Source organism: Micropterus dolomieu, linkage group LG19, assembly GCF_021292245.1.
Source record: "Micropterus dolomieu isolate WLL.071019.BEF.003 ecotype Adirondacks linkage group LG19, ASM2129224v1, whole genome shotgun sequence".
Classification (NCBI taxonomy): Eukaryota; Metazoa; Chordata; class Actinopteri; order Centrarchiformes; family Centrarchidae; genus Micropterus; species Micropterus dolomieu.
Window position 1 is genome coordinate 23956053 of NC_060168.1, and position 25313 is coordinate 23981365.

General features: G+C 39.6%; 1 protein-coding gene and 3 long non-coding RNA genes across 4 annotated transcripts in view; 1 reads left to right on the forward strand and 3 right to left on the reverse strand.

Annotated features, from left to right (window-relative positions):
* Positions 1–5688: 5688 nt before the first annotated feature.
* Positions 5689–6968, reverse strand: LOC123958390. The gene is made up of 3 exons (XR_006822049.1): positions 6911–6968; positions 6363–6447; positions 5689–5758 (listed from the first exon to the last, which is right to left on the reverse strand). It is a non-coding gene; the product is annotated as an uncharacterized LOC123958390 (long non-coding RNA).
* A 1007-nt stretch (positions 6969–7975) lies between these two features.
* Positions 7976–10629, reverse strand: hs3st1 (heparan sulfate (glucosamine) 3-O-sulfotransferase 1). Its single transcript, XM_046030660.1, has 2 exons — positions 10417–10629; positions 7976–9732 (listed from the first exon to the last, which is right to left on the reverse strand). The coding sequence occupies exon 2, from the start codon at positions 9578–9580 to the stop codon at positions 8663–8665; it is 918 nt and encodes a 305-aa protein (XP_045886616.1). The 5' UTR covers positions 9581–9732; positions 10417–10629; the 3' UTR covers positions 7976–8662.
* Positions 10630–12353: 1724 nt separating this feature from the next.
* LOC123957146 lies at positions 12354–20586 on the reverse strand. Its single transcript, XR_006821745.1, has 3 exons — positions 20372–20586; positions 18373–18453; positions 12354–12588 (listed from the first exon to the last, which is right to left on the reverse strand). It is a non-coding gene; the product is annotated as an uncharacterized LOC123957146 (long non-coding RNA).
* Positions 20109–25313, forward strand: part of LOC123957145 — a 135821-nt gene continuing 130616 nt past the window's right edge. The window contains exon 1 of the long non-coding RNA XR_006821744.1: positions 20109–20441. This is a non-coding gene — a long non-coding RNA (uncharacterized LOC123957145). The remainder of the gene's footprint in view (positions 20442–25313) is intronic.

The window sequence follows — 25313 nt, forward strand, 5'->3', positions numbered from 1 at the left end:
GCTGTACACTGTGCAATGCTGTTTCTTTATTTCTATGTCTTCTACGTAGACCAGGGTGAGAGTGCTAACTTTGGGACATGCAGCTGTAGAGTTCAGCTTCATATCATGTATGTAGGCATCAAGTGCATACTGTACCTTTTTAAAACAAGTCAGCTGGAGACATGGAGCCGATATTGTTAATGGCATGAGATGTGAGAATGAAAAGTTATAGTTTGTTTCAATTCAGATACTTCCATAAGTACAATAACATGCGGTATTGCCTGCACTATGTAGCTACTTACTAGCCTGCGTTCATTTCGACAGGGTAGTGTTGTCTCAAATCAAACACTGCTGTTGTGCACTAACCGTAAATGATGATTGCAAGATTTGACAGCTTCTTCTTCTTCTCTTTTCTTTTTTAATAGTGGATTGGAAACGGGCGGATTATTATCACCATCATTTGGCCGCAATTGTTGCCCACCAAAAGATCTGCCGGCTTGTTAGCTCGCTTGACTTTAATTCAATTTTATTAAAAATGAACGTACTTACACTTTTACGAGATCACAACAGCAACGCTGCAGCTTCCTCGGCTGACATTTTCACAAGTTTAAAAATCACTTGGTGGCCCCACCTCTGCTACATAGCTAAGATGGGAACCTTTGAGGGTGAGAAGTGTTTCACACTGTTGGCTGTTATGTGTGTACCATCCAGGTACTCATAGTTTGCCATACTTGTATAAGTGTAAGTATGAAAGGGTGCGAATTGAGACACACTATTAGTGTCACGACCCTGTGTGACTCTCTTTCTCACTTGGCTTCCTTTCTCTCCTTTCTCCCCTGCACACACCTGCCTCTTATCTTCAATTACACACCTGACTAGTATCCGCCAATCTGCTGCCACTATAGGAGAGACCTGACATCACGTACCTGCTGTTTTGTTAAGTCATTCTTGCATGTCTTGTTGTGAAGTTACCAGCTTACCTGCTAGAATCTCTGAGGAAACTTGTTGATCTTGATAGCTTATTTGCTTGCCTGTCTCAGTCATCCCCTCTCACTCTGCTCAGAGAAACCTCCAGCAGACCTGTTCACCACTGCCTACCTCTAACCTCCTCTAACTTTGGAACTCACAGACAAACAATCACAGCCTGCCTCAGCCAGTTAAGCCTGTCTGCCAGCTCTGATCCCGGACCACAGCCCTAAGCCCCTCTTCACTACCAGCCAGCCTTTCTCTCCTATCTTGGTCATTCTGCTTGTAAATAAATCTTTTGAAACTTACCTGCTGTCTCTGATCTGCTTTTGGGTTCTTAACCAGAAACCTGACAGTTAGCTACTACAGGGATAACAGTTGGGGGGGGGGCTTAGCAAACAGTCAATTGTCCTCAAAACAGTCCACAAGTCAAACAACCACTACTTCTTGAACTGTCTAAGAACTTTGTCCGATGAAGGTAGACCAAAATGTTGCCTATAAAGTCAATCCGTGAGTAAGTGACAAACTATGTGTGGGATTCTTGGTTTCCTTTTTTAAGTCAAGATTCTCATTATAAAGCAATTAAGCTGGAAACACTAAAGTCAGGTTGAGATGCCGTTTTCAACCAAGTCATGGAGCTAATATTAGCTTAATTAGCTAACTCGAGCTGATGGGACAGTTATCTTTTCAGCCATTAAAAAAAAGGTCGCTAGTAGGGAGAGCACTCAGCTGAAACGAGTCTCCAGTACAGATAATGTACTTTTTCCGAGTATCATCAGTGTAAAATTTGAATAAATGTTTTCTAATAAACTATAGATATAGGTTTTTATTTTACAAAACTTGTTCTTGTAAATGTAAACATTGAACACTGAAGCCCAATTCTGAGGTTGTTCTGTAAATAGTTTTCGAATAAATATAGCAATTTCTGATCAACCCGTATGAATTTCAGACTTAAACTGAGACCCACCCACGACCGGTTCAAGCCCTGTCCGTTCCAAATACAGATAATTTAGTTGGTTATACAGATACACGTAATGGCAAATCTCAGCTAGAAATGAGAACCATACCTTAATCTACCTCTGTCTGAATTCAAAAACCCAAATAATTAAGAATTTCAAGTGGTAAATCTGCCACTGTATATGTAAAAGCTTGACAGCCGTAGCAACAGTAACTAAAGGGGGGCGAGGACCCCTTGTCCTTAGACTGCTGCACTATAGGAAAACAATTACCTAAACACTTTTGTTCTGTGAGATGTTAAAGGTACAGCTATCTTTTGCAAAAACCCACAGTAAATGTGTGGTGCCACCGTGGGTGTGTTTCATTCCAGTTTTGTGTTGAAATGGTAATGAATCGACAACTGTTCATTATCAGACATACCTTTATTCAGAGTCAAAAGCCTTTAGATGTCCTTATGAATATACCTCTTAATAGTGATGAAGCTGCTAGGACCAAAGCTAATAATTTCACAATTAAAATGTGGCCATCTGCTTTTTGAAGCTGAATTAATTTGACAGAAACCAGCAGACAAGTAGCCTACTTTGATCAACTGACAGATTCTTTGATTCACTTTTTTCTGTGTTGTGGTTTAATTAAAGATGCTTGTCAAGGCTGCAGATAAGATGTACAGGTTTCTGAGACTCTTTTTTTTAATTTTTCCTGGTATGTCCTGGTTTGAAGGTTGCCTGCTTCATAAAGATTCAGGGTTATCTCAGGATGGCGTGCATGTTAATACTGAATAAAAGCTTTCTGCAAATGCAGTGCAGTGGTATGATCTATTACTTTCAGTAGATCATCTTTTATAGCTGTGGGTGACACCTGGAGTGACAGTCAGTGCAAGGTGAGGAGTCTGTAATATTAAACATGTAAGGACACAGGAAAAAAAAACCTTACCATGAAAAAGTAATTTACAAGAAAGCGTTCAAACAAATTTGAAATAAAGACTTACTGTATGTTCAGCATTTTGTTTTCCCATTCTTCTGTTTTTCATCAAAAACCCTGCTTAGCCATAAGGAGCTAAGCATCTGATTTTCCTAAAAATAATTACCCTGTAATCTCTGAAAAACCCAGAAGGTCATTTAACAAAACTTACTGCTGTTATGATGGCGTTTTCAAAATCCTTTAAAAACTCGTTTAACCATCTGGTTGAAAAAAATCTCATTTTGCTGCATGACAAAACAAATTTTTAAGCAATTCTTGAGTTCGACTGTATATGTGAGTGACATCCATCCATTCATCGTCAACCGCTTATCCTGCGTACAGGGTCGCAGGGGGCTGGAGCCAATCCCAGCTGACATCGGGCGAAAGGCTGGGTACACCCTGTACACGTTCTCAGTCCATCGCAGGTAAGTGACATATATCTGTAAAATATTGGAAAGAAACATGATATACAATATATATGAATATTACTGATAAGAAATTTTTACATTTCGGTTCATGTTGTACAAATTGAGCATGGAGATATGTCACCTCCAGCTACCAGCTTTGTTTGGAAATAAAGACAGAACTATCTTGCAGCTGTGGACAGATTATTTTTTCATCCAGATTGTTAGAAGAGTCCTTGAGGATTTTGGAAATACCTTCAGAACAGCGGTAAGTGCTGTTAAAAGACATGTCAAATGTCGAGTTTTTAAAATACCATCGGGTTTATATCATCAGGCACAAACTGGACCTAAGCTAACAAATAGATGCTGTATGTGTGTATGTGTGTGTGTGCATTCCTATTTCTGTGTTTGTATGGAAAAGAAAGAGAGAGAGTGGGTGCATGTGTTATTTCTGCCGGGCTTCACACATTGAGTAGACGAACAATCTATTCCAATTAAGGCGAGCTGCAGCCCTGGTGACTGCAGAAGAGGCTGTGCTCCATCGGATCACATCATCCTTTGAAAAACCCCAAGACTGGCTGATTGTGATTTGAAGGGAAACAGGGCCCTACAGGAACAACTAGTGTGGGCTAGCAGCAGGGAGAGAGGTGGGGGTGGAATGCTGGCTCAAAGTTAGTCCAGAAAGTTCTACAGAAAATAGTGTTACAGCTGGGGCGGAGGGAGCGGAGGAGGCGCCGGGAGGAGGGCAAGGCCATTAATCCTGGTTGTAGCCCCAGTTTACCGCTCTTACTGCATGTGGGGCGAGGAGGCAAATTAATTATGTGGGTGAGATTAATTAGGTGATGTTAAGGGAAATCTGTGACTGTAAAACTTTAGAGGGCTGCACAGCTGACTAGACTAATGGGGCGTTCATGAACTCTTAATAGATGCTACTCTGATGCTGAGTAGTGTGGAAGCAGAGCAGAGAGAGAGAGAGACAGCCGGAAAACTAGAGAAGAAACAGTGGGAGCAGAGTGATGATGTGTCCTTGCTGAAGATAATTTCATCTGAAAGGATTTGCAAAGCTTCATCCAGGAGCACCTGCGCTAGCTTGAGCTAAAGCTTTACATTTTTATATTATCAATTGATCAAAAGTGTGTATAATGTGAAAGGAGTAACTCATAGTAAAATACTATCTGACTCTGTAGTTTAGCTCTAAAGAATTTTTTGTGGCATCTTTCAGCTTGTTTTGGTTTTATGGCAACCTTACAGTTTGGTTCACTTTTATCAGTTTTGTTTCCAGCCCAAACAAGCAGCTGCTTTAAACCAAAAAGCTGACTGTACACTACCTGCCCAGCACCAAACTGGGGTGAGATGATTAATTGGACAGGAAAGCAGAAAAAAAGAAAGTTCTGTTACATACATGTGTATTCATACTTTGTACTTTTCTCTATAATGTTAGCTTTCTGTGTGAAATATTGGACAATTTTATCCTTTTGGGCCTCTAACAGTTATTTACATGAAACCAATCAGTTTAGAAGAGAAATGTCTCTTTAGTGGGACTGAGAACAACTCATAGACAGTAGACATCTGAAAAGGGGTTCCAACTACACATAGATTGTTGTAAGTAATGTAATATAGAATTAGAATTATAAACTTAAAGAAAATGCACTGTAACAAAGTAAAAAGTTGGGAGAACTTTTAGGGCAACAAAATTTCCTACTCATTAAAAAGATATGAACCTTTAAAACATCATTATACAACGGGCAACAGGGACTTGTGAAATTGAACTGTCCAGCCATCACCTGACAACTGAACACGCTGGATATATGCATGGAGTTTGGTTTTGAGAGATCTGACTCTTGCAGAGAGATCCATTACAATTCCCAAGAAAACCCTCTGAATTGTCTCAAATGTATACCTCAGTTCCTTTGGATACTTGAGGTTTAGATAGTTTACCTCTTTGGGCATAGATCAGCCTAAAGAGCAAATGCTGTTGGCAGGTCAGGCAGATCTTAAAGGACAATGTCTTCTTCCATAATATAAACGACACTTTGAATCATCATCCAACACAATGAGGATGCCCGCAATAAGGTCTTCTGCTCTTCTGGGTCAGCTGCCTTGTGATGACAGAAAGGAAGCATATTAAAAGTAAATCAAGGTGAAAGACAAATGTCATTAAAATACTGTGGCTCAGAATAAGCCATTACTCTATAATGCATGGAGAAAAGGACAGAGAGACAAATCCAAAAGATGCACCTATTTATTTATTTAAATGATTAGTGAAGTTTGTATTAAAAAAATTTATATATTGGTTTAGTCTTATTTTATGTTATTTATTTATTGTTATTGTTCACAAAAAGTGTGATTTTAATGCACCAATAGTTCTAAAAGTTTACACACAGTCTGTGTCGAAGCAAGGCCAGCCTGCTCCTTTGTGATGAAAGTGATAGTGTTTCAGGAGAACAGCTTCACTGCCGTGGGTGAACTTACAGCAGAGCATTCATTTCAATCTGAAAGACAAACGTGACAAGTTGCTAGAAATTAGCAATGCAGCAATAGAGTAAACATTTAAGAGTTGTTTAATTACCCTCAGACAAATATTTTCTCAATATGTGACAGTTATAACTGTCAAGCTGCACTCTGGAATTACCAATGACAAATTATATTGTGTCTCATAAATTTTGAATTTTAATATCGTGACAGCAAAAACAATTAAAATTAATTATTTTATTAATTAATTAATAAGTTACAGTACCAAAGCTCATCTGGAAGCTGACGCCAGCTTAAAAATTTAAACTTCAGTGTTAGCCATTCAAATGTAAGCCCAGCTACTCATGTAGCTGTAATATTATAAACACACACGTACAAGAATTAAAACTATTTGGAGGACCAAGGCGGAAAAAACATGCCTGCCCAGGTTTAAGGGTAACTAACTTAACATTACTTGCCCAGACAAGTTTTTCACGCATTAGCTAGCCAATAGTGTTTATTCATTATTTGTGTTTACCTTGTCTATGATAATTCCCTTATCTATTGATTCATCACAGCATATAACTTTTAATACTATTCGAATACTGAACACTATTTTAAAGCTAAAAGAATATTATAACTTACCTGGGTGCTCTCAAGTCTTGCTTTGATCCATAACAGCCAGTCAGAGAAGTGGAAGGACAAATGTCAACTGTGGAAGTTGGCTTTTCTGCATTTCAGGACAAAGGACAAAGGAGCATGTGTGTTTTCAGAACTTTCACCCAAGTACTGAAGCACAACTTAAATAAATAAGCAACTCACTTTTTGGTTTAGGAACAAAAAACTTTTTTAAATTGCTAGGCTGACTTAGTCAATGCGTCAAATGTTAATAATTTAGAATTTTAAGTCTGCAAAACTTAAATCCTTTTTAATACCAAAAAATATAAGTTGTATATAACCAATATGTTTTTACAGTGTGCAAGTGCTCAAGTAAAGTACAAATACCTCAAATTGTACTTCAGTCCTTCATTAAATATACTTTCTAGCACTAAAGCTTTCCAAGTATGTTGTTTTTCCCCCCTCTTGTTCTTAAGTAAGTAATTATGCAGTGTGCGGTGTTCAAGGAAAAACAGGTTTATTTGGAATATTGCATCAGTCCTTGTTCGACCCCGAGTAAGGTGTAATTACACTACCTGTATTCTCGATTTCAAGTAAAGAAAACTGCATTCCTGCGAGTTCCTCCAGATGTGACTACTCTGAAGACCTGACACCTTCAAAGCAACACTAAAAGCAGAACATGGCAGTTCTGTGTTATCGTTGCACATGCCAAATGACGCAAGCAGCTGTCTGATAATCTTACAGCAGATATCAGCCTCCACCTCGCACCTCACATACTCCTTCCCCATGTCTACAGCCAAACGTGTTCTGCTGTTAGCCGTTGATAGTCACACTCAACACTATCACTATGAACAACACATGTAAACTGCAGGCAGATCAGTGAATAGTTTTCCTGCTCTCCGAGAAGAAAAACTAATAAAAGAGATTGAAAAAAAGAAACATTGCTTTGGTCTGCATTTAAGGGGCGGTGAGGTTAACATCCTGTCTGCTGAGTCCCAGTAAGCCCCTGAGTAAATCTAGGCCACATTCAAATATGAAACAGCTACTGTAGGTTTTTCGGAGCTTAATGTCTTTCAGACGGTGCTGCTGATGTTTTCAAAGTAGCAATAAGATTTGAATAAATAATCCCTAGCCTCTCTAAAAACTGAGTAAGAAGATTGCACCCTTGGGCATAAACAACTTCTTCTTTTGATTTCTCATGGTTCAGATGAATTGAATCTGAGTTTACCTGCCCACTCTCAATTCTCTTATCCTAATGCTAATTTTATTATACTAAAATGTACTCTAAATATGTAACGATTAAAGCAAGTGCTAATGGTTGGAGGATGAGAATTAAACAGAAAGTTACCACTATCTCCAAACTGGAAATACAAGACAGTTACCATTGCACCATAGTTTTATGTGCATTTGACAATGTTCAACGTTGAAATGTAATTGTATTCAGACCACAGTGTGGTCTAGTGCTGCACAGCTGATGGGTGCAGCCTCTACACAGACACATGCTCATGACTGTAAAAGTAAGAGGAGTGACACTCCTCTCTGCTTGAAATCGGAAGAAAAACTGTACAGCAGAGTGATACATAATGGCTGAATAAAAATAGATGAACCAAGAAGAGGAAGAACAAAAGCATCACACATGCTAAAAATAAAATACATCTTTATTATGGTATTAATTATTCACTTTTTAAAAAAATTACTTACAGTACACCTTAATGAATCGGCAAATATATATGATGTGCACAAAACATATATATATATATATATATATATATATAACTGACTCTTACATAAAGAAATATTCGAGTAACAAAAAGAGCAAATACATATTCAGTACGGCTTGTGCCTGAAAGTGACTGAGAAAATCATAGCAGCAGGTAAAAGGTCCTTCAGAGCTCTAAATGCAGTTAGACGTTAATAATGTAATTTTATATGAAGCGAAACATGAAGGTATGACAATATTAAACTGCCTTAGCTTTATATAACACATTAACTGGCACAGTCTAAAGTCTGAATGTCATTATCAGTCATAATAAGTCTGCCTTTAATCAGACGAGCTAAACAGTGGTGAGAAGACATCAAAATGCATATGTTTGACAATGAAAAGAAAAAAAACAAGACATGCACTAACAGATCATGTCATGAACTGCAGTCTGCCCTGATATTTGGCTCCATCAAACTCCTGTAACAAACGTACTAGTACAAAAATAGATTTAGTTTGAATTTACATTAGCTTTATCTCATCATCTACATTGTTATTGAGGAAAACAGGACAGCTCATGGAGATTATCCCCAAGCAACTCTACACCAAACTACTGTGACTCAAACGTTCATTTCCAGTTGAATGTTCGGCCCACCAGCTCAAAGAACTTCTTGTTGGGTTCGTGAAAGAACTGGTAGAGTTTTTGCAGGATGGCGGGTGCCACATGTGGGTGAGCCCGGCCTTTCGAATCGTGTAAACACCGTTCTCGCCCGTGGTCTCGCAAACAGTAGAATCCTTTAGTTTTATTGAAGTAAAAATTTGAAGCGTTTATCTGGGGTAGCAGCTTTAAGAATCTTTCCACCTTTTTCATCTCAGGTAAGGGGTCCCTGATCAACTCGTCCCCATCCACAACGTGAATGCTCTCCAGTGGGAAGTATTGCAGCCAGTTCTGCATGTGAACATAGTACAGGCTGCGATTGAGAGCCTTGTATCTCAGGTTGATCTCGCCGTCCTTCACCAGAACTGACTCGATGGGCTGGTAGCGTTTGTGCTTCTGGAGACGGTTGTAAAAGACCTGGGTGTAGTCCGACAGCACCCGCTCTGTGGGGTCTCTGAGGATGAGCAGCAGCTTAATGTCAGGGTTAATCTGATGGATACGTTTGGGGACTTTGCTGGAGGTGAAGTAGGCCGGCGTCTTCTCTACCGTCAGCTGGTCTGGGAAGGCGTATGGCATCTGGCTGAGATACCAAGGCAAGCCCTTCTGAAAGTGACTCTCCCAGTCAAAGAAGTGCACCTCGTTCTGAGCTGCAGCGACCGCACTGTGCAGACTGAGCATCTCAATCAGCGCCCGCGTCCCCCCCTTCCTCACGCCAATAATTATAATCTGAGGAAGCTGTTGGAGGGTCCCGTTTGGGTGGCTGGTGGTCCCGTTGTCGTTGGGCGATGAGGTGGGAGGAGAAGGTGGCCCCTCGTCAGCCACAGGCCTGGAGGGGATGGGGGGAGACTGCATTGCAAAAAGCAGCAGCCCAAGGAGTAAGGCTGCCATGAGAGAGGTCCTGACCCTGGAGGATTTCAGCCTGGCGACAGCAGCAAAACTGTATCCCACATTGAAAGAGCAGCTGCCTCAGGACAATGGTCCAATTGAAAAGGCAAAAAAACAAACAAAAAAAACTGCCTCTTCTCTGCCAACAGCAGTAACTGCAAGGGAAGAAAACAGCTGTGCTTAGAGGATACCTGGTGAATATTTCGCAGAGACAAAACACCTCTGGAAGAACACAATCCAGCCCATATATAAGCAACACGCCTGATCAACCAGTTTTATAAATGAAAGTTTAAGGAAGCAACATTTGCATGGTGTGCTTTATGGCTATTGAGGTGATTAAACTTTAACCTCCACCCAGTAGTGCCTACCTTAACAAACCACAACGTTTTAAACAGGGAATATCAACATGGTATTAGTCTTTATTTTATCTCCTTAAAACAAACATGTTTCATTTATTGAACATTAACAGTACAATAAGTGCAATACATGCATTACATAAAAACTCAGATTGCCTTGAACTGGTACATTATTAAATAAAATGTAGTCCATCTAGTTTGAGTCTATGCAACTGAAGCTTTATAATCCATAATGATAAAATTAATGAATGTGATGCAACGCTGTAAACATGTTAAAGAGGAAATGGGAAACACTGAACCTAAAGACTGAACGAAACTAGACATTACATTACATTTACATTTCTATATTAAATTATAAGCTGCGCAGAGAAGAACCGCATGCTTTGCGCCTGCTATCATGTATTTTTACATTTTATTTCGTCTACCTTGATACCTTTCTTTCGTACAGAGCAAGAAAGCGTGGAAGTGCCGTGGATCTCTTACCTTTATTTAAGAAACTATAATCGTCCACTCGACAAAGATTTCATGTCTTGCAGCTTTGGGCTCTCTGTTTGCAGCACAAATACTTCCAAAGCAGCAGCTATATGATCCAGCTCTGCATCGTCTCCGTGATCTTTATCAAGCGCAGAAAACTCGCGTCCGACCGGAGTACAACTTGACCGGAGCGCCTCCTCTGTGCTGTGCTTCCGAGCCAGACTGTCCTACCGGTTTTGGAGTGTCAGCTGTGGTACGGAAGCCTACGCCTACTTTACGCCTGCAGGACCCCTCCCCCTGTGTGACTCACGTTGCTATCATGTTATGGTATTTGATGGCGATAACGCTGCTCATATAAGAGGAGGAACTATAAGCAGGTGATCCAGGTGTGACACTTCATGGCCACACGTGAAGAAATGTGACCAAAGAACAAGAGAGAGAAAGAAAGTGGTAGAATAAAAACAACAATGAGAGGTTGTTATCTGTCAAACAGCAGAAAACTGCTCCAATTTTGCAATAGCTGTGATTAAAGGGTATTTACCAAGAAGCCCAAAATATTCAAATCAAGCAGTTTGAGTTGCTCTGTATAGACATTTGTAGCACATAGAGCCTGCGCCTTCTCAGGATTTGGATTGAAAAAGGCTTTTCAGTGGAGTCTCCAGGAGTCCTCTCTTTACTTTCAGGGGAAATCAATGAAAGAGACAGACCAGTTATTCATCCCTGGCATTCTTCTCCTCCTTTGTCCATGGTGCATGTGCATCTGTGGGTAGTTGCCAAGTCCAAGCTGCACAATCTCACCACCTGTTGAGCTGCATTTTTTTTTTACTGGAGAAATCAAATCCTTCCCCCAACAGTTCAGCAACAGCGGGTCTAAAATACTGCTCCAATCCAAACTGTAGCTTTACTGATGTTGAATCAAAGCACTGTAGTGTTTTACAATTTGCTGTGAGTCACCTTTGAATGTACAGTCGGTGTGGGAAAGTTTGAGTGACTTCACCGGGTTGATGAGTAAGTGGCACGTCGTTAATGTTAAACCCCTTGCCAGTTTATGTCACTGTTGCCCCGCAGGGATGAGTCAGCAGTGTGACACCAACATAGAAATATGATGGGAAGAAAGTGTGACAAAGTCTATATGATATGTTATGTGAATACTTTTGATTTCAGCTTGCTTTTTTCATTTAAAGATAAAGTATAGCCTATTTCCCTTGCTGATATTCAGCCTTAAGCATGGAAGGCTTTAGGGCTTTGCAACTGAATATGGATGCATCTGATTTTACCCATGTTTGCAAACATTTCTGCTGTGTAGGTTGTTTAACTGAAGGCCACTGCACACATTAAAGCAATGCTCCACTTATACTGGGGGGCTACAAGCAGGAGGTTTGTTGCCACAGTAAAAGGTCAAGCCCACTTATTAAATACACCCTGAATGCAAACCCATGGGCTTTACTTATTCAGCATTCAAAGTATAAGTGCTGATATGGCCGAGAGTTTCCCCACATTGATTTTTAGATGCAATTTAGTAATCCTCAGATTCTGCCCTCGTGTCTCCAGGAGAAGTGTGAATTGAGCTGAGTCGTGGAGCCAGCTCGTACGATATAATACCACTTTGAGGATCTTCAGAAGCGTCCGAGCACATTAACATGACAATAGTATATATTCACAGACCATAAATACCCTCAGTGCCACCTCAGTGACTTCCCTTGCCCTCGGCTGTAAACAGGATGAAATAACAATTACTTCTCTGTGCTTTAATGGTTTCACATGTACTGCATATTTCATCTTCAGAGTGCTAAAAAAACCATTCTTATGAAACACTTTGCCTTGTAAACAGGTTTAATGACGTTACAGACAAATTAAGTGCTGCACCCAAACAAGTGAAATTCACTTCTGATGTAAGTCAGACAGATCTTGCAGTGTTGGTACATGATCAGCATGCTTGACAACACCTTCTTAGCCGTGTATGGCATTAAAACAGGTTTTTATCTGGCTCTGGCAGGCTTAACAGATTCCACATGGGTACACAGACTGTTATGGGTAAATATATGATATGGGTGCTCTGTGTGTGTCATGGCTCTGATACCAATCTGGTGAAAACACAATAAAACCTGAAAACGTGTATTTTGTGCATGTTTTACCTACAGGCAGATGTTTTGCAGAAGATACTCGAAACAGCTTCTGGATCTACAAAGGAAAACACATTTTCTCAAATTAACACAGAACTGTTGTCATATTTAGGCTAAATGTATTTATTTATACAGAAATAAAGCCATGCATGGAGGACTTTGTGCATCAAAAATTTCTGTTTAGGAAGTATCACTGATTATCTTTTTCATGGACACAGAGGTATAGAGTTTTGATATTGCTGCAGGCTCTGGAACTGGCGTAACATCTTGCTGTTTTTCACTTCATATTATTGTTTTTCACCTACTCTTCCCATTAAACCATTTTCTTATTTGTTTTCAATACAAAGCACCCTCAGGCTACAAATGGTAATGTTGTTAGACTTTTATTCTCCAAGTGAATATTCTTGAGTCGGAAATTAGAATTTCTTGTAATTCTCGTGAAGTGAAAATATATTCAATTGAAGAGGTTCAACAGTTATTTTTCCACTCAATGCATGTTATATTCTATCGCCAAATTCCACAGTTTAATTCTATGCACTGTGAATCATCACCTGCCGAACACCCACCCGTGGCACACTGCAGGTCATCGAGCTCCTTCTATAGCTTCAGCTATTTAATTAAATACTGTACTTTGTTCAAGTGGGTTTACTGTATGAAACATTACTGCAATTATTCATTGTGATGATACAAAATTACGGGGAATTACACAAATTATAATAGAACAAAATGAAGCTGATGTCACTAGCTGTAAGACACTCATGAAAGCACCAAAAAACATCTGCAAATGTATTTATTCTCTTTGTTGTTTCTCAAATAGATTGCTACTTTATTTTACTTGTTTTTAATTGTGACTGGGGAAAAAAATTGTCTCGTTTCACCAATACTGGAGAGGTGTCCAAGGTCTGAAAAAAGGATTGAAAAAAGCATGGTTGAACAATGCGAATTGTGAAAGGAATTAGTGAAAACAGAAAGTGGCACCTTATTCTCATTTGACTGACAGGTTCAATAGGAAAATATTAAATAAAATTTTTGATTAATTTACACTTTAAAATAAAGTTTATTTACAATTACTAAAAAGTTTGTACAGTAAGCTGTCTCCATGATAACTGATTGAAACCACCACCTGATAAAGATGATGAACCCGTGTTACTGCCGAAAGCTCCTGCAAAACCTAATAAGTGGCCCTTGAGTTGAGACTGTTTTGTCAAACAGCTATTTACAAGGTCAAGGCTGAACTTTTATGCTTGAGCCAACATGGAAGAAAAGTCCTAAAAGTGCTATGGCTGGAATCAGGGCAGTTACTGAGCTTGCATATCAACAGATCAGTGATACGGTTGAAAGCTCCTGAAAATGCTAGAACGTAGACTTTGAGTTGGGACTCTATGATGAAAAGTTGATTTATGTTTGTATTTGCTCTGTAGGGATGGTATGGCTACTCTGTACCTTTATGGTATCAACCAAAACAGCCTGGTATCAAGAAGAATCGCAACATCTCCAGTCAAAGCAGTACTTCATTCAATACTTTTTGTAACCAGATTGCGGCAAAAAAATACTATTTGTATGCACAATAATTTTCACTTTTTTACTTTCAACACATGTATCAAACAAACAAGAAAAAAAAATACATACCCTTGTCCATAATAACAATATCAACTACTATGGGTTCAACAGGCGGCATTTTATGCAAGGTATTGAATGAAGTACTCAATTGGTATTGGTCTCACTTTAAGGGTACTGGTTTTGGTACTGGTATCATAAAATTTTAAACGATACCCAACCCTACTACTCTGGAATGATATACTGTAGTTGTTTTTAAGTTGGCTGTTGGGACAATCTTTGAATTAACTTTCATATTAGGGCTGGACGATTAATTGAAAAGTAATCGAAACAACTAACTTGCTTGTTTTCAGCATTACTTTCTGCCACTCATTCTCTCACATTCGCTCACCCACACACTGGCAAGGCACACATTGCACTGCCCTTAAAAGACTGATTGGCCACACGAGGTCACACAGTAGCCTACACAAACTGACAAGGACTGGACTCCAGACCATGTTTTGTCAAGAAAACACACATGAAAAGTGACAGGGAAATAATGCGAAAACTACAGACGAAACAGGAGTTGTTTATTATTATAAAGATAAAAATTATAAAGACAAAGAATATAGGTGAAAGAATGGATTAGCACACATGGGTAGCAGTGATTATCTGTGCTACAGAGAAAGTCGGAGGTGAGTAAAGGATTTTCCATTTTTTGTTTCCCTATTTCCTAATGGTAATTGGGAAACTAGCCGTTTTTCCTTTTTTCATTTCAAAACGAAAATCCGTTAGCCGCCAAGTACACAGACTCTTTACCCACCTTAATCTTTATAATAATAAACAACTCCTGTTCCGTCTGTAGTTTAAGTACATGGACCGTGAAGCCTGATTTATACTTCTGCGTTGAGTCTACGCCATAGCCTATGCCGCATGTAGCCACTCATTTTTACTTGTGCGTTAGTGTCTGTGCCATTCTGCAATTACACGAAAACACTATTTGGCTGTGGCGTTACAGCGTCCACTGTGTTGACTTCTAACAGCTGAGCCAGCTAACTTCCGGTTTAGCCCTCCGCTAACTTGAATGGGGGTAAAATTATAATCGTGTGGCTCTTCTAGACTTTTCAAATGTTATCGACTGAATAGATCACATTCTGGAGGTTGTGATGCTAAAAAAATTCTGATCCACCGTGTTACAGCTGCTGGATTGGATGCTAGTAAAATTGACTTCAAAGCACAAAGCACTTCCTTTGGAGGCAATGCTACAAAGCTGACCAATCAAAGTTCTTGTGGTCGTGTAGTTACATTTTTGGGGAGGTGCATGTCAGGCCACGAAAAAAAATTTGTTAAAGATTTTATTGTGATTGAGGTAAAATGTTCAATTAATCGTGATTTTGATTTTAGGTAATATCCTCCAGCCTTACTTCATTTGCAGCTTGTACAACAGCTGTTCATTGTCCTGGTTTATTTTATATCTAGAATGTCTGTTTAAGAAGTTGATGATCAGGTTCAGGATTTTGGAGAGCCATGTTGTCATTCATACCGTTGTATGTGACCAGCCTAACTGAACTCTCAAGACACTGTCCCTAGATCTAAGTCTTGTAGCGATAACAGAGATTTCAATATGTATTCTGAGTTTGTGAGCAATTCTTCATTTATCAAACCCGGTATGAAACAACAGAGAGACTTTGTTTCTTGCTCTTGTGCTTTCTGTGACTCCCAGCTGCCATAGAGAGCAACTCCGTATCCTCCTAAATATGTTTACATACATGTTGCAATACTGAGGCTAGTACCAGTCCTTGAAGAAGTCCAATGTCTATTAAGTGCTGGGAAAAGTTCAATTTGAACATTTTTGGATTATGTACAATGCATCTTCAAAATACACTGGCAATAAATATATAGCATACATGTTCAGTGTCAATGTTCCCTGTAAAATGCATTTTTGTTGTTGCATATAAAAGGTTGCCTAGTGACCTGCTAGTGTTCACTGTGGCTACACAGAAAGAGCCAGACCTATTGAATGAAATCAGTGGGTTAGCAGGATAAAGTAATTAAGATCATCAGTTTCTGGAAAGCTGCCAAACCATTTGCATGCAAAGCAAAGAACAAAAACTTAACTGTAATATATTTATCTGATAAAATATCTTTCCATATTTATCAAATAATGTCTCAACAGACAGAAGTAACAAAAGAAAAAGTGAGCAACTTATTCTCAAAGCTCTCATGCATCACTCTGTGTGTCACAATGAATAAAACCCCAGCTTGATGAAGCGAAAGGAAGAAGGGGGAGGAAGTTCGGGCTCGATCATCATGCCCGGGCGTGCACAGTGAGGTTTAGTCTTGGGAAAGCAACAGTGGTGCCACATGGGTAACGAGTGTATTTCACACTGACTCATCTGGGCTTCCATATGGACACAGGCAGGCGACTGCAGCAAACGGCTAACATGCAGTAAACTCTAGACAGCTTCTTTTTACACCTTTTCCAGAAAACAGAAGTGTAACTGCAGACATGAAAGACTTCCTTGACATGATCAACATAAATATTGTCTATTAAAATGATAGATTTTGTTTATTATCTTTGACAATCATTTGGAATAAACATAATCATAGCTTTTTTCCCTTCACTCCGCCTGTCACTGTGCTTGTTTTTAAATTAAGTCAGAGATGGCATAAAAGCTTTTACGTGCTGTGTCTGAGCTCAGGTTTACTTTATTTATTGGATTACACAGTATCTACATTATTATTTTATCTCCTTAGGCAAATCATTACCAATTAAACAAATAGATCATGAAATGAGTTGAAATAATTAAGCCTCTTTGTTTGTTGACATTTAAAGGTGGAGAAGAAGCGGGTTTTCTGTAACAGTAAACATCATTATCAGTCAGGAGCTGTAGTGCGGTAGATGCTGCATTTTCTGCAGGTTTACAGTTGTGCAGAACGATGAGGGATTACTATTTATAACCCACAGTAAAGGCTAAAGGTAAGAGGAATCTCTCCGTATCGGTAATTACAGCAGAATTTGGCGTCTACGCTAGGTGCAAATCCTTGAAAATGGCCTTCATTATGGGGAAACTCGCAGACTGTGGCTAAGAAGTGAGGATAATGACAGTGTGGGATTAACCCTGCTTCCAACTCTCTTTACTTCTCTTCCTCCAAGCCCTCCCTCCACAGCCGCTACCAGCCAACCCCTTCTCTCACCATCCCTCGTTTCTCAAAAGAGGCCCTTCTCTCAGACAATGCGAAAGCTTGCCGAAGGGGGTTTTGATCATCCTGTGATGCAGCGCTGTGTGACAGGCCTCAGACACAGATATTTAGTTTCCCACTCAAAGATCCCCAACTCAGGAGATTAGTGGAAAAACTTCTGACACAGCTGCAGTTGAAATATTTTACTACACTGCAACCAGCCGTTTGCTGTACCTCCACCTCAAAAAGGGAAGTGGATGCTTAGATGTGTTTGTATGTGAATGTGAGTGGTGCTTGTGTGTGTGTGTGTGTGTGTGTGTGTGTGCCTTTTTAAAAAATGTTTTTCATCTTCTCTCATTTTTTCGCTGGTACTTATTCCTCACCCCCCCTTCTCAAAGTCAGGCCAAGGTTTATTATGAGGTCTGAATCAGCCAGCTTTTTCTATTTAAAAGCAAGTTTTCAAGCATATGAAAAGAGGGATTAGTGGTTATTTGGTGTGAAAAATGTTTTGGAAAATCCACTTGAGTGCATTTTAAAATGCTCCCTAATCACAAAAAAGGAAACTCAAATAGCAGTTTTTGCATCTGGGCATTTGGTGATCCTGAAAGCGGTGAATTTTCAATTTCATATCAAGCTTTGTTTATTTAGCATGTTATGTCCATCCATCCATCGTCAACTGCTTATCCTGCGTACAGGATCGCGGGGGGCTGGAGCCAGTCCCAGCTGACATTGGGTGAAAGGCTGGGTACACCCTGGACAGGTTGCCAATCCATCACAGGGCCACACATAGACAAACAACCACTCACGCTCACACTCACACCTAAGGACAATTTAGGGTCACCAATTAACCTAGTGCACGTCTTTGGACGGTGGGAGGAAGCCGGAGCACCCGGAGAGAACCCACGCAGACACGGGGAGAACATGCAAACTCCAGCATGTTATGTGTTCATTAAAATAAGAATCCTGCAAGTATATGCTGTCATAATTGAATGTGTCAGGATGGAGGTTTGTATTGTACCTGCTGCAGCAAAAAATTATGGGTTCCCAAAAGGTTGAGGTAAGTGTAGATATAAGGCACTCTGGAAATTTGTAAAATGTAAAATGCTTGAAAACATGAACTGACCTGTCAGGCTGAACCCAGAGCAGATGTTGAATTCAAGAGTCAGATGTTTACGTAAAAGGTGGTGGGCTGTAAAATGCATGTCTGTGGAGAAAATGTGGAACACATCAACATATGATATGAAATGTGAATGTTTTTAATTCTGTCTATAAAGATTTATTTACAGGTTATAAGTAAGAAAAAAAGGCTGGGCCCAGAGCAGCCACAACACAGTTGTTAGTTCCTGTCAGCACGAAAGAATTAACACACACTTCAAGATGGCTGCCTTTAAAATTTAATATGGCACTATGGTGAACGTACTGAAGACTGATATTTATTTTATTTACTCTATTTTATTTATTTCATATTAAAAGAAACCCCTGTGTTTAATAATACTACAGAGGTAACAGCATCTGTTCAGTAAGGGTTGAACATGGCATGAGGTTTAGCTCCTATCCAGCCTATGCAAACACAGACTGCAGGGAATGTTACCCAAATAATTAATATACATTGACCTGTCTATAGTCTTTTCTTCCCTGTTTCCTGTATTTCTATTGTTGTGTGCTGCATCTGCACATTTTTGTGGTAAAATATTTTATAAAACTTGAAACCAATCTGAAATAAAGACATTACTTGGTTTGTTCTGTTGTAAAATAATACTTAACCTAGGGAACAGTGGTGTCCATTCTGTAATTTTTGTATGTTATTCTGTACACACGGCATCTATGGCATGTCTGTCCACCTGTCTGGAGGATGGATCCCTCCTCTGTTTCTATTCCTGAGGATTATTCAATTTTTTTACCCAGTGAAAGGTTTTTTTGGGGAAAATTGAGGGTTGTAAAGCCTCTTGAGGAATATTTGTGACTTGCGATATTGGACTATATAAATAAAATTGACTTGACTTGAACGCAAATGTCTACTAACTTTTCTGGCTCAAGTATCCTCAGGTTATGATACTTTTAGGTAAACTTCGGTCACGGAGAAAACAGTTGCTGCTGTGGTCGTTACTCAAAAACAAACATGCAAAATAAGTATTTAACTACAAAAAAAAAAGACTCACAGATGTTTAAAACCTAGAAAACTAATTTGATAACAAAACAATTACTAATCACTACAGCAACATAAACAAGATGCTGTGCATGTAATTGAAGCAGACACACAAGGAAAATAACAATTAACATCTACTTGATTTTTAAAAAATGTTTTGCTAATTATATTTCTCTGTCATGAAAGTGGCATTTCATATGCCACTTTCATTTATAATAATTCTAAACATTTTGTGCTTAGGCTATACCTTGTGACAATCCACATTCATTTTTAATCTCACATACCCTAAACATAGTGTTGTAGTGGTGGAAGATGTACTAGTTTATACTTAATGATGCGTTAAGGTGTAAGCATCAATAATGTTGCAGCTGGTAAAGGTGGGGCTAATTTCAAGTTTATATACTGCTGGGTAGCTCAATATATAATAATACACCATAATTTATTAGTTTATTTATATTTTGTATTATTAATCTGAATCTGCAAAGTAACTTATGTTGTCATAGGCTAAATATAGTGGAGTAAAAACACAATATTGGCTTTTCAAAATGTAGAGAAGCAGAAGTACAAAGCATAAAATGTAAATAATCTAGTATCTCAACTTTGTACTTCAGCGCAGTACTTAGAAATGTCCTTAGTTACCAATGGATACTGTTTTGCTCATTTAATATCAGTATAGCGACTGTCAGTCCAGTCAGGACACACCGGAACATCAGGACCTCCACACCCCAGTGAACACACACGCATTGCGGCTTCGTGATTGGCCGCTACAGTAAGGTGTATTTTAATGGCCCTGCCAACTGCTACAACTGTTGCTAAAGCTAATTTAGCATTTTATAATCAAGTTCATCTGCAAACAGCGGCATCTGGACGACTTTATGGAGTGACTAACTTGGTTTTGCGGCACTCATGGGGGCTGTAGCGACTCCTTTCGGCGGCAGTTAATAGCCGTTGGCACTTTAACCTGAAAGTAGTTTACCTGTCCTTCTGTGGGAGCTTTGGACCACAACAAGATGCACCGGAGACTATCAGAGCTTCACTTCATACAGGTATGCATTTTCTACCATTGCTAACACGTGTATTGTGAGTTAGTAACTTGTCTCCACTGAGTAGCTAGCTGTGATAATAGCTGTCTATGTGCTTGTCAATATGGCTGCCATGCTAACGCTGCTGGATGTTATGCTAATTGTTACAAATTTGCTCCTGGTTGTTGGTTGCTAACTTAACCTTTCTGCTCTTCTGCTGCTTATGTCAAACATCATTGTTTGCTTTGGTTTTAATTGTGGCTGAACTCATTTTATGGTCTGACAGGTGCATAATGATGCTTTCATACTGTTTACATAAGGATTTGCAGGGGAGTGGCTACTCATGTTTAAGTGTATCAAAGGGCTGAATGGTTTTACAACTGCCTATTGGATTGTTGTATTCTTGTGTGTGGGATTATTTTCACTCACTGCAAACTAAGGCCTCCTTGTAGGGTTGGGCTGCAATATGACAAAATCATGAGAGAATATTTTTACATTAAAGTTAGGAATTACCTTGATTTGTCAAGATTAATTTGCTGGATTAGCCACAAATATGCATTCTTGTCTGGTTGTATGAATGATTTCAGACAGCCCTATCCATGGGAAACTCAACATGACGGAACTAATAAAGTGTAAAGTAATAGTCATCTGCTGCATAACTGACATGCCTTTTCCTGCTGCTGAATGACAAGTGGATTGCTGAGTTTAGATCAGTTACCTGAGTTTGTTTTTCTCTGTCGTTTTAAAATTCAATTTCTGTAATGACACATGTTCAATTCATTGTTTAATCGGACCTTCCTTCCATCTATCGTTTTAATTTTTTGACATTAATTTCTGCTAATTAAGTCATTATTGTAGTCACTCCTTAGCGGTCACAGTCAACAAAGTAATGTGTTGACAATTATGCTTACAAAGAACTTAAATGAACACAGTGCTGATCTGTATTGACCATGAGGACAAGTCAAACATTCACACAATGAAATAAGCAGTATTTTGGTCTGGCTTGCTTTGTTTTAACTCCTCCACTTTATAGTAATGGTTTCAGGCTGTTTGACACTGCTATGTACTAATGGCTCGAGTCTCAGTCTATTAATTGTGTTTTCTTGCGTGTTTGTTTTGGAATCCTGAGTGGGAACTGCCAGGGTGGGAGGTTCAGTTGTGCAATATGTGTGATTTTGTATCTACATGTAATCACGTAGGGAAAAGTGGATAAAAATGAGTGGATCTGCCAAGAGAACAACACGCCCATAAAGTGGCAGAAGTGAGAAAAGGCCGTCCAGTTACTGTCTAAGTGATAAAGCGTGTGACTACCAGCTTCAACACTAACAATATGCTTGTATGATGTGTTTTGACTGAGACTCCACTTCCCTGGGAGCTCGCTGTCAGTTTCAAAAGATATTGCATGAATGAAACAAAAAGCTGTTTCTGTGCATAAAAGCAGCATTGCAGAGTGTGCAAAGATGAATTATAGCCTTGGATTGTCAAACATAACAGTCAGAATGGCATTTTGATTGAAAACTGAAAAGGATCCCGTGAACAGCTGAAGATAAGAAACATGCGTTGTCATTTGATGTGATGGGATGTAGGTGTGTTGATATTTTGGGGATATGGAAAAATATCAGCACCACCAATATCTTCAAAATTAGTCAAGCAATAAAAAAAGTGTAGTGTAACAAAGAAGCAAATATTCAGTACAGTGTGGATGATGTGTAAAAACTCACACAGGACGAGCATTTGTGCTTGCTTCAAAGAGCTTTACTGTACACCTTGAGGTGACAGGGCAGGAATAGCAGCAGGAATAGCGTGTTAAATTGGCCAGATCTTCGAGCAAATAGCTTGGCCACAGAGGGCAGCAGTTAGGAGTCCAGTGAGGCCACTTACAAAGGCCAGCTGTCATACAGAGGTGTGCTGAGAGAGAGAAAATCAATGGCCATAATTGCTCAATAACAGTCCGACGATGGAAGTGTGGGGAGAGGTGACATGGGTCACAGCAGACACAATGACATGTATTTGCTCAGTGTGCAGTTTGGCATTTTTGTACGTTACAGGTCGAGTACAACGCAGCCACCAGGTTGACAGTTTTTCTGCCTTAAACAGTGGTCACGTTCCCATTTGGCCATTTGAACAGGGTTTTCTTGCTGTAATCACTCCTCCAAATACTGGCTATTAAGAGATCCTTTCCTAATGGACTGACAGTTAGAGATGCACCAATCGGCCGGTGACCGGAAATGACCTGTTTTCAGCTTGATTGGCCATGACTGGTGACTGGGTCCAATCAGTCTCACATACCTGATCATTGAGCGCTGCACGATGGTTCACGTCATGCGCACAGCAGCACAGATGGTAATCGAATATGGCCACAGCCACACACATGCACGGTAAAACGTGTTCACCGTGAGCGAGTGAGCAATTTGTTATACCAGTTAGGCCAAAATAAGCCATGCTTCCCACCCACAGACTTTACTTGTGTGCAAGTGCTCCTTGAAAGACTGCCACAGTATCAAGTTCTTTTTCCCAGGGAGGAACCTTTTTGGCAAGGTCTGAAAGTGGGAGTTGTTTTGCTCATTACCTAGCGCAGCGGCCTGTGGTCCCAAAACACTGAAGGCCCCAGTGATAGCCACATTTTGGAACCTGCTTTCCAACCAGGTGGTGTCTAAGGACTGGCAACCTACATTTAGCAGAAAAGAAAAATAAACCCCCCAAACTCTTTAAACTGCGAATAAGAAGTTCTCTTCCAAAGAATTCAAAAACTTTCTTTGAAAATGGCACATTCAAATGAACAAGTTTAAAGCCTCACTGTTTCTAAGTGTGTGTGTGTGTGTGTGTGTGTGTGTGTGTGTTTTTTTTATATATATATATATATATTTTTGGGGTATATATATATATTATTCTGGGGCAACAAAGAAACATTTACTTCTTTCATGAGCCTTGTTAAAGACATCTTAAAGACTAAACATTAACAGAAAATATTATAAACTGATGTGAACAAAGTTGACATTTGCCCGTTGGAAGACTTTTGACAGCCGTGCAAGATGCGGCAATATGCCAGCCTGGAGGTACACTGGTGCCACAAACCTGCAGGTTGCACAAAAGATGTGCACACTGCAGGAAAGTCCCGCTCTATCTAGCGGGCTGTGCCCACTCCAGGGGAGGGACCGGCTAACAGAATATTTTTGGTTCCGTTGTCATCGTTGTGTGACTGACTTGTTCGCCAATTACAAGCGCCATGCTTCTACTGTTACGGTCCTACTCACCAATCAGAGCGGGCACAGGGCGTGTACATTTTACAACAAACAAAACTAGAGGAAAACGTTGGATAATGGTGTCAGCTATGCCGCAATCTTGACCGGCGTCAACTCACACTGAAGTGTTTCAGCAGTGGAGCCTACAAGTTATTGACGTGTTGTTAATTAAACAGCACTCTGTGAACCCGTTTCGCACCGCTCTCTGCGGGCTACATATCCACATGGAGCATTTCAGAATAAGAGCGTTTTGCCTGGTTGCTATTGCTGACTTGTTCAGATTTTGCTAATTTGTTCAGTTGTCCTTGCTTTTTGTGCTTCTACCATGGTTAAGTAGGCTACGTAGTTAAATTGTTTATTTTTTTTTGTCTGTTTTAACTGTGTTTATTGTTGATAAACAACGATCGGGAGTCTGCAGAAGGCGTTTTATTTTGAAAATTGACCGGATTCTCTATGCTGTTCTCTGTCTGACTTATAGACTGGCAGTGGATATTGAACTTCAGCTAAACTTGAAAACAAAAATCGCTAATCAAATTGTAATCGCAAAATCTGGCAGAAAAATCGCAATTAGATCTTTTCCCCAAATCGTTCATCCTTGGCCCTGTGTGGCAGTGTGGAATTACTCACTGAGCTCAAGAGGGGGAAAAAACAAGGAAACAATCAGAGACTTTCTCTATGAACCATTTGAGCAACAGGCCCAAAGGAAATTTCTTTAATAAACTTCACGTTACACAAAAGGATCATACTGATAATATTGTAACTTTCTTGACACTCAATAAATCAATTATATAATAAATCACTACTAATTAATCAATACATTAATCATGATTACCTATTGAGATGTCAAGCTGATGATACACAGAGCAACTTTTAGACCAATGGTGCAGGGCAATGTTGCCGTCAATGGTAAGGAGTAAAGATTACTACAGTAACCCTGATGCTTTCTTATTGTCCAAAGGCAAGGTAGTTTGCGGCACATGCCACGGCAACAAGCCACATGGATTAACTGTCGGTCAGCTATAAATTAAGTAACATGAAATACTTAAATCATGATACCTGTCGTAAGCGCTGCCCCATCAGTGCCAAGCCCACAGAGTTTCTCTGTTCTGGCACCTGCTTGTTCTGCAGGACAGCTTCTCACAGCAGTGACAATGGTGTCAGCCTGGCCATCACTGTCAAGATGTCGAAAGTCCCTCTTTATCCAGGTATCTGAATAATACATAAACCGCATTAAGAATGATAAGGGGGGGAGCTAATCGGGGACAGCAGGAAAACAGGAATCTCAATTAAAATTAAATATTTATTCCTGATAAAGCAGGAAAAAATGCTTTTACTCGTAATATTTTGTATGCCTTTTACTGGTCTTTCCAACATGGTATGAAACTGGAAATATGCATACTTCTGACTGGGAGTGAGCAGTTCTTTGCTGAAGCAATGGTGTAAAACACAATGTTGGAGATCTTTTATGTTATTATGACAAGTGTAAAAATATTTTCGGTGCATTGTGAAACTGTGACGGGTCTAGGTAATTAATAGGAAACACTGCCTGTTCAAGTTATCAGCACCTGAAAGCCAACTTGAAAAACTATTATTTTAAAACTGAAACCAGCTGAATGGATGTGGTTTCCTTTTACATTAAGTTGGATGTTACTCT